The sequence below is a fragment of the Canis aureus genome, chromosome 3, assembly GCF_053574225.1.
Source record: "Canis aureus isolate CA01 chromosome 3, VMU_Caureus_v.1.0, whole genome shotgun sequence".
Lineage (NCBI taxonomy): Eukaryota > Metazoa > Chordata > Mammalia > Carnivora > Canidae > Canis > Canis aureus.
The window spans coordinates 83585508-83599746 of NC_135613.1; the positions used below are offsets into that span (position 1 = coordinate 83585508).

Below are 14239 nucleotides of genomic sequence, written 5' to 3' on the forward strand. Positions count from 1 at the left end.
TACTGTGACATGCTGACAGATCTTACCAACAAATAATATATTAATTTCATATCTACAGAAACTAAATCTAAATCCGGTGGTGACACTGGAACTTAAAATAATATATCAGCAGATAAACATATATCAATAAATAATACAGCTGACATTTATTAAATATCCAGGGGCTTTAAAGCCTTATCCCTAATCTTCAAAGGAATCTTGCCTCACTTTTTAGGTAAGGTAATTAAATGTCAGAGAAACCAAATGATGTGCACCCACCCACAGTAAAGTGTGGCACGAGGATTAAAACTTAAGGTTGGAGCCTATGCTCTTGTTTCTTCAAATGTGCTGCTTTTCACACATAAACATAAATTGAATAAAATGTCAAAGTTAAAGCTATTGTCAAAACATATCTATTTTATGGAGTGGTTGCACTGAGAAGGATGGCGTTAAGGGGAAATACAATAATATTTTCATATTTCATAAAGTAACACATGTTTACTATAAAGGAGTTAAAAAATAGAGAAGTAAACAGAGAAAAAATGAAATGTCTCTTGCTATCGCCATAATCTCATTGCCCTTTCAAATCAGGCTTGTGTCCTTCTAGATCCTCTTCTATGAAATTACAGTGGGGCTATACTATGCTGTGATTTGATTTTTCATTTAATAATACATCACAGAAAAAAATTCCATACACCTCTACCTCTGTTTTTGATAGCTGCAGAGTATTTCACAGTATGGAAATGCCAAATCTATTTTGAAAATGTTATTTACAACATTTGAATAATAAAGCAATACTGCAAAGAACATTCATCTGGATGGGAGGTATACTTAAAAGATGCAAAGTGACCAATTCAAAAATGACAAAAGGACTTCAAAAGGCATTTCTCTACAAATGGCCAATAAGCACATAAAAAGATGCTCAACATTATTACCTTCTTGTATAATCACCACCAGGATCAACAAAACATTAGCAGTACTCTAGAATCATCTCTCCTACCTATCCCAATCATCTATCCCCTTCCTCCATTCTGACTTCTAACACTACAGAATGGCCCTGAGCTCTATGATTCTGAACTCTCTCTTCATGTGGAATTATACAGCATATGTATGTATGTACAGCAGGCTTCAACATGTATTCAACTCAACATTTATTTTTGTGAAATTCATCCGTATTATTGCATATAACCATAATTCATTTCATTTTCATTGGTATAGAAGAATCCATTCAATGAACATGTCTTCATTTATCCATTCCATTATAGATATACCTTTGAGTTTTTCAAGTTTTTTGAGAATTAGGACTAAAGTTGCTATAAACATTCTATATATAGCTAAGAGTGAAACTGCTGCATCACATGGAGTGTGTCAAATTCAGTATATAATGCCAAACAATGATTGTCCCACATTACACTCCTACCAGCAGTGTGTGAGAATTCCTACTGATGTATATATCCTTGCCAACCTTTGGTATTGTTATTCTTATATTTTAACCATCCTGGTGGGTATGCATTAAAGAGTGCAAGATTTTAATTTGCATTTCCCTAAAGACTAATGATGTTGACCTTCTTGTCATATGCCTACTAAAGTACCTGTTCAAGTTTTTACTCAATTAAACAAATCAGTTTATTAGTCTATTTCATATTGACTCTTTGCATACTTGTGTTATGTGACCTTTGTCAAATATCTTTCTCATTTTGTGACTTGTCCTCTTCATATCTTAATAAGGGCATTAGGATGAAGTTCTGAACTTTAATTAAGTTTAATTATTAAGCTTTTCAGTTATGATTACTGCTTAGGTCTACCTCAAGATCATGAAAACAGGTCAGGAAGATATTCTACTATATATTATCTTCTAAAAGTTTTATTGTTTTACCTCTCACATATAGATCTGTAATTCTCCTGGAAATGATTTGGTATACCAAATTAAATAAGAATCATAAATATATAAAACTCAAGGTAACCTAGCACCATTTATTGAAATGACTATCCTTTTGACAATGCTCTACAATGCCACCTTTGTCATAAATCAAGTATCTATACATTCACAGGTTTGTTTCTGGACTCTCTTCTCTTCCACTCATCTATTTATCTACCTTTGAATCAATACCATCATCTTATTTACTATTTATTTATTTGTGAGAGACAGAGAGAGAGAAAGAGAGGCAGAGATATGGGCAGAGGGAGAAACAGGCTCCATGCAGGGAGCCTGATGCAGGACTCCATCCCGGGACTCCAGAACGACACCCTGAGCTGAAGGCAGACGTTCAACCAGAGCCACCCAGGCATCCCAATACCATCATCTTAATAAGCAAAGTTTTAACAATAAGTCTGGGGTACCTGGGTGGTGCAGTCAACTGAGTGTCCAACTCCTGGTTTGGGCTCAGGTTGTGATCTCGGGATAGTGGGATTCAGCTCTGTGCCCCACTCCGTACTTATCACAGAGGAGTTGGCTTGGGATTCTCTCCCCCTCTTCCCCTGCCTGCTCCTACCACTCTCACTCTCTCTAATAAATAAGTCTTTTAAAAAACCCAACAAATATTGATGTTTAAAATAGTAAGTTTCCCACTTTTCTGTTCTTCAAAACTGTCTTGTGTGTTTGGGGCTCTGCATTTCCATATAAATTTTAGAATCAGTTTAGGATTGGTTGTCAATTTCACAAAAGTCCTAACTCAAAACTTGGGGCATTTATCAGCAACTCTGCCCCATTGGGCTCTGAACTCCAATTTCTATTCCCCTGGCACTGTGACTTTCTCTACTCCATCAGGAGATACACTAGGGGAATAATGCTTCCATATACATGGATTACTCTTCAGGATTTCCTTTCTCTGCTTAACCTTAGCTCTGTAAGTGTTTACTGCCTTATTAACTTTCCATTGCTTCAAAGAGGTATTTTAAAATTTCTGTCCAAACTTTGTTTTCAGAAGAAACATTTTGTTTAAATTCCCTAGTTGTTCATTTTAAGAAGTTCATACTTCGAAAATAAGCTTTGCTTTGCTTTTCTCTTACCCTCTCTCCCTACCTTCCCCCCTTCTTCCTCCACCCCTCTTTTTTCTTTTTGTCTACACAAAAAGGTAGATAATGTGAGAAAATGAGGAGTTCCACCATAGAAATTATAGAACAGACAAATATTGATCTAAGAAATAAAATATGTAAGAATTGAAGAGTTCATTAGACAGGCTTAAGAGAAGCCTACAGGGAGAGAAAAACCAGTGAATTTTAAGACAGGTCAATATAAAGTATCTAAACTGAGAAGAGGATGTGTGAGACAATATCAAAGAGTAAATCCGATATGTAAAAGAAAAGAGAGGAAAAACAGGAAAAGAGAAAGAGAAATATTGAAGAGATAATAGCTGAGAAAACTAAAAACCTGAAGAAAGTGATTAATAAATAAAACCAACTGCTCCATAAACTCCAAATAGGATAAACACAAAGAAAACCACATTTACTTTCCCTTCTCCGACCTCAACCTCATCTTCTATCAAACCATAACCGATGGTGACTGAACTGTCAATTTCTTATGGACAAACTTCTTTCTTCTTCTTTTCTTTCCTCTCTTCTCTCCCTTTCTCCTCCTTCAATCTCATTTTACAGCACCTTCTTTTTCTTAAGGCAGCATGGATGCTTGCTTTCTTGGTCAGGACATGGTGACTCATTGATTTTTATTTTTATATACACAAATAATTGAACATATTGAGAACATTAAGAGGAGCTCCAAAGGGAAAATTTTTCCTATTGCCCTTGTTGTGTAATAATATAGGGAGCTTTAAATTTCAGTCTCAAACTATAGCTGCATCTTTCAGATTTGGCATCTAACAGTAACAGATGGCAATGTTAAAAATAAATAGAACATTCAAGTTGTTTATACTGTAGGCAAAGACAGTTTTAAAGTGTGAAACAAGCCTGAGGCTGATAGAATTCATATCATCCTTTTCAAAATATATTAAGAATGCACATTTCCTTATGCCAACCCTGCAATGTTGCTCACAAAAGATAAAATATTAGTTTGTGAAGGTATGCTGTCATTGTATGTCATCACTAATTTAAAATTAACAATGTCATACAGGTATATTAATAGAAACTTATTTTCCAAAACTATCAATAACTGAGTAATGTTGTCAAGTTTTAAAGGCTTTTGGAGGTTATCATTATTAGAAATATCACTTTCTCATTCAAAACATGAAAAAGTATTTAATTGATACAATTTAATACCAATATTTAAGGTATTTTTTAGCTAAAAACTGAGTTTGCAGTATATCTCTGAGGCAGAATTATCAAGAATGACACCTAATACCTAACAAGTTAAGTTTTCACAACAGAAACATATAAAAAATGCATGAGAAACCATAATAAATTTTTGATGTTGAATTTAATAAATTCAAAATAGTCAAAAACCCATGATCACTTCAACAGATAAAGAGTATTTAACAAAAGCCAACACCTTTCATGATAATATCATTCAACAAACTAAGAAATGAAGGGTACTTCTCCAGTCTTATAAAGGGCATCTATGCAAACCCCGAAGCTAACATCTTACTTAATGGTGAATGAAGGACGCTTTCTCCTAAGATCAGAAATGAGACAAAGATGGCCATTCTTAAAGGTCTTGCCAGGGAAATTGGGCAAGAAAAAGAAATAAAAAGCATCCAGATTGCAAAGGAAGAGGTAAAAATATTGCTTTTCACAGATGACTTGAACTTGTATATAGAATATCCCAAGGAATCCAACTAAAAAAATGTATTAGAATAAACATTTCAACAAGGTTTCAGGATACATGACTAGTATATATAATTGTTTCTATGTACTTGCAATGAATATGAAAATGATATCAAGAAAATAATTCTATTTGCAATAACATCAAAAAGAAAAACATAAATTTAACAAAAAATGGAAACTTATACTCTAAAAACTACAAAACACTGAGCAAAATTAAAGAAGGTCTAAATCAATGAAAAATATCCCATGTTCATGGATTGGAAGACTTAATAAATATTGATAAGATAGTACTACTTCCCAAATTGATACACGGATTCAATACAATCCCTATCAAAATCCAGCTGACTTCTTTGTAGAAACTGACAAGCTGATTCTAAAATCCATATGGAATTTAAAAGGACCCAAAAAAGTTAAATTAATCCAGAGAAAGAATAAAATAAGAGCAAAATTTGCCACAAACAAAGGTAATCAAGACATGGTAGTACTGGTATTAAGACAGACATTTAGATCATTGGAATAGAATCAAAAGTCCAAAAATAAACTTACACATCTAAGGTCAATTAATTTTCTAAAAGAGAGTCAAGATAATTCAATGGGGAAAGAACAACCTTTTTTTCAACAAATAGTGCTGTCTAGATATCTAGATGTCCAATGGAGGTGGATCTTATATCAGACACAAAAACTTACTCAAAATGAATCCTAAACTAAAATCTAATACATAAAACTATAAACTTTTTAGAAGAAAATATAGGAGTAAATCTCAACTCTAGGTGAGGCAAAGTCTTCCTAGATAAGACACTAAAAGCATATGCAACAACAACAAAAATATGCTTCAATGGACAGAATAAAAACAGGAAAAGACAACCCACAGAATGTGAGAAAACACTTGCAAATCATATTACCAAATAAAGGACTTGTATCTAGAATATATGAAGCACAATTACAACTCAATAATAAATGACAACCCAATTAAAAAATGGGCAAATAATCTGAACAGGCATTTCTCCAAAAACATGCAAATGGCTACTTAAGCACATAAAAAGATACTCAACATTTAGTCATCAGGAAAATGCAAATCAAACTCACAAAGATACACCACTTCATAACCACTAAGACGGCAATAATCAAAAACACAGTAACAGGGATATGGAGCAACTGAAACTCTCATACACTGCCAGGGGTATTGTAAAATGGTAAGCTACTTTGTAAAGCAACCTGGCAGTTCTTCAAAAGGTTAAACACAGAGCTAACATATCACCCAGCAGTTTTATTCCTAGACACATGCGTGAGAGATGAAAATATCTATCTAAACAAAAAACTTGTACACCAGTGTTCATAACACCATTACTCATAGCCAAAAATGGAAATGACTCAAAATGAGTGGATACACAAACTAGAGTATATCCATAAAATGGAATGCTATTTAGCCATAAAAAAGAATGAAATTCTGATACACAAATGAATCTTGAAAACATGCTAAGTCAAAGAAGCTAATAACAAAAGGTCACATATTACATGATTCTGTTTGTATGAAATATGGAAGCCTATAGAGACAGACAGTAGACTAGTAGCTGCTAGGGCCAGGGGGGAAGGAGGGGCTGGGACACTTCCTGCTAACGGATATTGGATTTGAAGTTAATGATGCCATATTTAAAAGAGAAAGAAACCTATGGTCATCACAACTGCTAATGAACATTTACTGAGCAAGTACCCACTGAGAAAATTTTTTTATTTATTTTCTTTTTTAAAGAAAGATATTTATTTATTTTTAAATTTTATTTATTTACTCATGAGAGACACAGAGAGAGAGAGAGGCAGAGACACAGTCAGAGGGAGAAGCAGGCTCCATGCAGGGATCTCAATGTGGGACTCAATCCTGGGTCTCCAGGATCACACCCTGGGCTGAAGGTGGCGCTAAACCACTGAGCCACCCGGGCTGCCTAGAAAGTTTTAATAGTGTTTACCCAAAGAAGTGAGATTAAACAGAGGATAAAGATGTCTTGAAAAGAGACTAAGAATCCTGGCTCAAGAAAAACTTCAGAGAACATAACTCTGAAGGATTTTTCTCTACGAAACAATAAAGGGAGCCTGCCTAAAATTTTAAAATTCCAAATTCCTAACCTCCTGTGAAGAAATAAGCTTCAAAAGGGGTTATTGCCCTTTACCTTTACCTAAATACTATAAGCAAAGATGGTCTGACGCGTGCTTTGGGGACAGAGGCAGGAAAATACTAAATAAGCTTTTTTGCCCCCTAATTCTTACAAATAGGTCCTAACCCTAGAAAATACTTTAAGGAAAACAGTCCAAATAAATTCTGAGCCCCAGATTTCTTTTTATTTTTCTTCTACTGGTGCAGAGTAGGGAGGATGGCAGAGAAAGGGAAAGGGAATATAATACAAGTAGAAATAAATTCAATTACTTCCTCTTCTCTCCAAATTCTTTGTTTTCCTTTAAACAATTTATATCACACTAAAAACTTCTAGGCTAAGTATTCTATAGAATTTGCCTAGATTAAATCACCCCCGTAAGAACAAAAACTTCCATTTTCTTGATTTCCACCCCCTGTAACACTGCTTTATTTATTCACAAAACAGTCCACATATTTACAAAGCACTGTAAATATACTAAGTAATGAAAAATGCTGTTGAAAATAGTTGTTAAAAATAAAATAGTTTGATGTTCATAGTCATTGATAAAATATACATTCCCTTTAAGTTATTAATTTTCAGCTAATCATACCATCTGTGTGAGTTCTTTAAACCTGTTATTTTTCCTTTATCACTGTGTTCTTCAATAAGCTATAATAATTATAAAAACAAATGATGACAAGGCTTAATGGACCAAGGAGTTCTTTGAAATTATCTAAAATGTTGAATGCACCTTTGTGACATGATCAATCGAGAAATAAAAATAAATTAAAAATCAAAACCACATAAAATTAAGGATGCATATTATGTCAGTAAGTGGAAAGAACAGCAAACCAAACTATGTGTTTAATGAAAAGAGAAAATCTGTTTCTATAAGCAGTTGATAAAATAACCACACTAATGGAAGAGTTTACTCACCTGGTTTTGGCACTGAGTTGGTCACTGACTGGGGAACTTTCTGATTAATTAACTCAACACAGTGTCCAGGGAAGAGTCCCACCTAAAGAAGAAAAGCAGCAAAGAGAGGATTCTAAACCGGAGCATAGACCAGTGTGTGAACACTGCCAATTCAATTCCAGTAATGTACTCCACAGTCCCTCCCAAAGGATTCTATTATTCCAAGACTCTAAATCACAGATGATACCAATTACACAAACAAATAATAAAACAATCTGTTGCTATGTGTATACAGAGTTGTGTTCTATTAGTTCAAATATCTAAGTCTGCTTTTTTCAGTTTTAGTTTTTAATTTCCCAAACTTTTTCTTTACACCAATTAAAATATTTAATCTAATACAAGCTATACATGGACTACATACAATTTTTACCTCTTACTAACTTATGTTGCTGAAATTTCAACTTAGTTGTGTTGGTATCTCTAAGACCAACATTTACATTTATTGTCTTCTCCCTAATTTTTTTTAAAAAATCAACACGAGGGATCCCTGGGTGGCGCAGCGGTTTGGCGCCTGCCTTTGGCCCAGGGCGCGATCCTGGAGACCCGGGATCGAATCCCACGTCGGGCTCCCAGTGCATGGAGCCTGCTTCTCCCTCTGCCTGTGTCTCTGCCTCTCTCTCTCTCTGTAACTATCATAAATAAATTTAAAAAAAAATTAAAAAAAAATCAACACTAAACCACATTCACATTTTTTGTGCGTTTTCCCTTCATTCTCTCACAGGTTTCATGAAAAAAATGACAGGACAAAAATAAATTGGTGAAACAAGCACTCATTTCAAATCCCAGTATCTACTGTCGTGAAAGAGCTAGTAGCATATGAATAAGTGGGAAAGCAAAAGAGAAGAAACCAACCAATCTCAGCAGTAATGACAGACCCTGCTTTGAGAAACACACCACATTGACCTAGTAGCAGAACTGCGAATGGTGTTAGGTAAGGAATCCTAAGTAGTTGTATCAGGAAAATACCGAGCTCACCCACAGACCACCCAGATCATACAGAGATACACTACATAGCCAAGAGAATAAATACAGAGATAAACAGCCTGGAAACAAAAGTAAAAAGGAGGTCTTTGCCAATATTTATAGATGTTTCCTTAGATAGGAATATAATCAGGCTACCATGCAACAGATGTTGAAACTGAACATGAAAACTACATCACTTTTTACATCCCTCTGTTGACAGACTCGGGAAGAATAGAATGGTCTTCCAAAAGTTATGATTCATCATCAAGTTCTGAGCTGTATAATTTCTATCTATATGGGATTATTTTCACATATGCATTTGCTGCTTTCTTATTCCAACTTCTGGATCGATATTCCATGGTAGTTCTTAAAATTATGAAGATGTAACCAGTTATCATGAGCTGAAAAGGGGTTATTAACAAGGTATCAGTTTTGCTTAAAAGATCTCTGAATTTGGGATTCTTAAAGTCCCTATGACTTGCCTTCCAAAATGAAGCTTTAAGTGTTCATTTTACTCGTGAAATTTCATGCCATATATAATTCAACATCCTACATAGCTAAACCAGTAGAAATTCTTCCAAGATCAATTAGAACCAGGTAAGAATCACCTTGAGAAATCCTTCTCATTCTCTCTTACACAAATCAGTTATAGGAGGGTAGATGGTGTCATAGTTAATGCGCAGCCTCAAAAGTAAGAATGCCTGGGTTCAATTCTAGGTCTTTCACTTGCAAGATCAGGTTTGTGACTTAGTCTCCCTGTTTTCAGTTTCTTCATCTAAACACAGTAATAGTACCTAGTACATAAGGATTGTTATAAGAATTAAATGGATTGGGACTCAGTGGTTGAGTGTCTGCCTTGGGCTCAGGTCGTGATCCCAGGGTCCTGGGATCGAGTCCTGCATCAGGCTCCCCACAGGAAGCTTGCTTCTCCCTCTGCCTATGTCTCTGCCTCTCTCTGTTTCTCTCATGAGTAAATAAATAAAATCTTAAAAAAAAAAAAGGAACTAAATGGATCAGTATAAGCAAATGCATATAGTAAGCACCCACTAAGTGTTAGCATTCAATACACTAGCTACTACAAGCCTAGAGGGCTCAGGCTCCTCCATTAAGTAGATGACACAGAACACTTAGCTCCTTCTGCATGTGCGGACCAGGTTTTTTTTCCCATCAAATACTCTTTCCATAAAATTAGAATTCATTTCGATTTATAAACGTTTGTTTGCAATTTTCTGGATTGAAAAGACCAGGTTCTAAACTTGGCCTGTCCATTTACTAGGCTCAGTAATCTGGAGCAAATTAGTTAACATCTGTCTCAGTTTCCTAATTTGTAAAGATGGGGATAACATTAGCTACCACAATAATTTGTGTGAAAGTATCTAATCTAGTTTCTAAACTCGAATTATCTTTCAGCAAAAAAAAAAAAAACTAGTTTTCCATCACTTCCTAGACTGAACAAAGCTTAATGAACTTCTTTGGAGAACTATATCATATATATTAGCTACATCTGCATATTTTTAATTTGTCTCAGTCCATTAGGTTTAGATGTATGAGTGAACAAGCTCTTGTGTACTATGTAGAGGTCCATGGTAGTCTCATTTAATGCCTCTCTCCAATTCCTGCTCACTTGTCTCTCTTTATCATAAGTATAATAAAGGATGAAGTATAATCTTACTATTAGCTAAACAACATATTCAGCGCCCAGACTCCTTGCATCCGATTGTAGCCACAGCACATTCAAATACAGCTCTACTGCTACTATTCTATCTCCTTCCTCCTGTTGTGATGCAGGTATCAAGATTGGATCTGTAGCAACCATCATTAGAACTTAAAAGACAGGCCAAGAGAATCTTAAAAACTCCTGCCTAGCATCATTAAGTTGCTAACTCAACAGAGGCAATCGCTTTTTCTGTTCACTTTTCTGTTTCTTGAAACCAAAAGCACTCCTGTTAATAAGTCTTTTATTGGGAGAGATGATTCTAGAAATTTGTGAAAGGCAAATAGATTCTATTTTCCTATTATAAAATTTCCATTGCAAAACATGAAGCTGTGTTCTCTTGAAAATATACACAAGAATGCCACTAAACCCCAGGGGGGAAAAAAAGAAAGTAACTAACCCTAAAAATACAATTAATGAACATTCACTTTTCTGATTCATACTTAAGCTAGTATTTCACCAAATATAAACAATTCTGATAAACTCAAAACGTCCAATGTTAACAGTGACTGGAACTCTGGTAATATGATCTACAAGCTATGTCATCCTGTTTCATATATTATTCTTTCTGCCGGCAGTGACAATGTCTAAAGCTCTAATTTATATGGCTGAGAAAGGTGAGGAAAATTGGGTATATTGGCAGGGATCAAAATGAGATTCAACTCCAGCAATAAGGAGAGAGAAAAGACCAATATCTAGGGCTCACAGGGTGGAGGAGTAGGTAATAAAAATCTTGTAAAAGGAGGAAAAGAACAATGTAAAGATAAGGCTGCCAACAGGTTAGGGATGAGCTTACTGGAAGGAAAAAAAAAAAACCTTTCAATATGGTAGTTTTCCTCCAAGTCTTTGAAAAAAAGTTAGAAAAAGCAAGCAATATTATGACAGTAGTCCCCCTTCCACTCTTATCCACAGGTTTTGTTTCAGTTTCAGTTACCCACAGTCAACCATGGTCTGGAAGCAGATGATCCGCCTCCTCTTGCATTGTCAAGGTCAACAGCAGCCTAATGTTCTATCACATTCGCTTCACTTCATCTCATTACATAGGCATTTTATCATCTTACAACATTACAAGAAGGATTAAGTACAGTAAATATATCTTGAGAGAGGGACCATATTCATGTAACTTTTACTACATTTTTATAATTCTTCTGTTTTATATTATTATTGTAAATCTCTTCATGTGCCTAATTTATAAATTAAACTTTATCATTAGGTATGTGTTAATGCATAGGAAAAACACAGTATACATAAGGTTCACTACTATCCATAGTTTTGGGCATTCCCTGGAGGTCTTGGAAAGAATCCCTGTGGATAAGGGAGGACTACTATATATCCCACAGGGTGCTGGTCAAAGTTGTACAACTGGCCCTTCAGGAGGAAAGGCCTTGATTTACAACATTTGCCAGAATCCCTGTTATAAATACTCCTACCATGGCTTATTTCAAGCTACTAACATGATACAACTGAATGCAGAGTTGAAAAGACACACAAAATAGCCTGTTATGCTAGTATTTATAGGATACATAACACTAGATGGAAAATACCTCAGGAGCACAGATAACAATAAAATATAGTAAAATAACTACTAATGAAATTTTAAGTATTTATTACCTTTGTTTTTAATATAAAGCACTTAATTATACATTTATGTGCTTTAATTTTTAATAGAGGCTGTGTTTCACAATTGTACTACAAAATTCCTAAAAAATTTCACAACTTGTTCTGGCTCACCACCAATTTATACTATATATTCAGTCCAGGGCCTGTCCTAACTCTAATAGCTCCTGGGAATAGGTTTCAAACAGCTTGACAGGTATACGGCTCCCTCTCTGCAAGTAAATGAAGACAGACCTAAATGTAACAGACTGCAATCTGATTTTTCTGACCTTCTTCTACCTTGAGGATAGGCTTAAACTATAAAAGAAATAGGTTTGGTTACAAAAGTGAATGTACTGAAAAAAAATATTTTGGTACAACTTAGAGGGAATGTTAGATAAGAAACTACTGCAATAATGTAAAGCTGGAGCTTTGGTTACAGTGGGAATGGAAAGAAGTCATTGCTTACCAATGGAGCCTAATCCTAACTATGGTCTCTCCGAGAGAGACTAATCAACTAATCAAAATCTAAAAGGAATTTCAACACAACAATGTGCTGATCACAGATTTTTTTTTTAAAACTCCTATTCTAATGGTTGATTTATGAAATTAAGGGCTAGTGAAACTTTTAGGGCTGTTAGCATAACAAAATATATTTTTTAAGATTCTATTTATTTATTTATTTATTTATTTATTTATTTATTTATTTATTTTTAAAGATTTTATTTATTTTTTCATGAGAAACAAAGACAGAGGCAGAACACTGGCAGAGGGAGAAGCAGGCCCCATGCAGGGGCCTAATGTGGGACTCGATCCTGGGACTCCAGGATCACGCCCTGGACCGAAGGAAGGTGCTAAACTGCTGAGCCACCCAGGGATCCCCAAAACATTTTTTTATTAAGTAAAATAATGCTCTTACTTCCAGAGATATACCACAGATTTTTCATCAACTGGAACTATGTGGCCTCAGAGAATTTCCAATTTTTCATCTTTAGACTCCAACTTCCTCTCCACCCAGCCCTCTTGTGTTCATATATTCCATGACAATTGAAGCTCTAATTTAGATACTGGATCCCCATTCCCCCTCTATATTTCCCCACTAGGGTCCTTAGTCCCCTTCCAATCTCTTTTTTTCCTACCCAGTATGAACATGTCATTGATCATTTGAACTTTAAAAAATATCAGTACCCTTAATTTCCCTGACATATTAACCTTCTGCCAAACCAATCCAGGAACCCCCCCTAAATAAATCAATATACCACCCTACTTGCATGCCTCTGTACTGAAGAAAAATCACATCACTCAGGAGACTCAAACCAAGACAAACTGATGCTCTCCCACCTTGAAATGCCAATTATTTTCCTCCCACTCCCCAAATATTCTTAAAGAACCCACTCTTCATTAGGATCTCTCTGTCCAGTCCAGACCGTGTGTCCCTGCCAATACCATCCCAGTACAGTTCATCAGACCATAAGTTAGTCAATTAGTCCGTCTCTTAAGATTTTGGAACTATGTCTGAATCTTTAATTATCTCAACTGAGTTGGTTAGAACAAGAAAGTAGTTTTCAAAAAAAGGGAGAATGAGACAAAGAAGCAGCTGCTGTTATTACATAGAAAGGAATAAACTGGAAGCAAATTCCCTCAGTTCCTGACTTCCCAGGCCCTGTTTTCATCTAGTGATTTTTTTATATTGGTTCTTTGAGATATTCCTATTTGTGTTCCCCACCTTTATATCCCAGGAAACACCACTTTGCTTCTGGTTTCTCTGTTTTATTTACACTGTCTCCTAAACATCAAATCCCAGCTCCCTAACTTCTACTTTTAAAAACATTACTCTTACATAGAACGTTAAGGTTTGGGACTCAGAAACAAGATCAGGAGAAGTCCCTGGGTGTCCCAGTCAGTTGAACATCTGCGTTCAGCTCAGCTCATGATCCCAGGGTCCTGGGATAGAGCCCCACATTAGGCTCTCGGTTCAGTGGGCAGTCTGCTTCTCCCTCTGCCTGTCCTGCTACTCATTTGCTGTCTCCCCCTCTCTGTCTCTCTCAAATAAATAAATAAAGATCTCAAAAAAAAGGAAGCAAGGTCAGGAATCAGAGTATAAACATGAGAAACTTTAAATTGAATTTAAAGTTGAAAGAGTAGGGGTCCCTGGGTGGCGCAGCGG

General features: G+C 35.4%; 1 protein-coding gene across 8 annotated transcripts in view; it reads right to left on the bottom strand.

Annotated features, from left to right (window-relative positions):
- ARHGAP32 (Rho GTPase activating protein 32) overlaps positions 1-14239 on the bottom strand; it is a 291479-nt gene that overhangs the window by 61876 nt on the left and 215364 nt on the right. For all 8 annotated transcript variants that reach the window (XM_077894162.1, XM_077894164.1, XM_077894163.1 and 5 more), the window contains one exon: positions 7761-7842. In XM_077894162.1, the coding sequence (XP_077750288.1) occupies positions 7761-7842 (82 nt within the window). The remainder of the gene's footprint in view (positions 1-7760; positions 7843-14239) is intronic.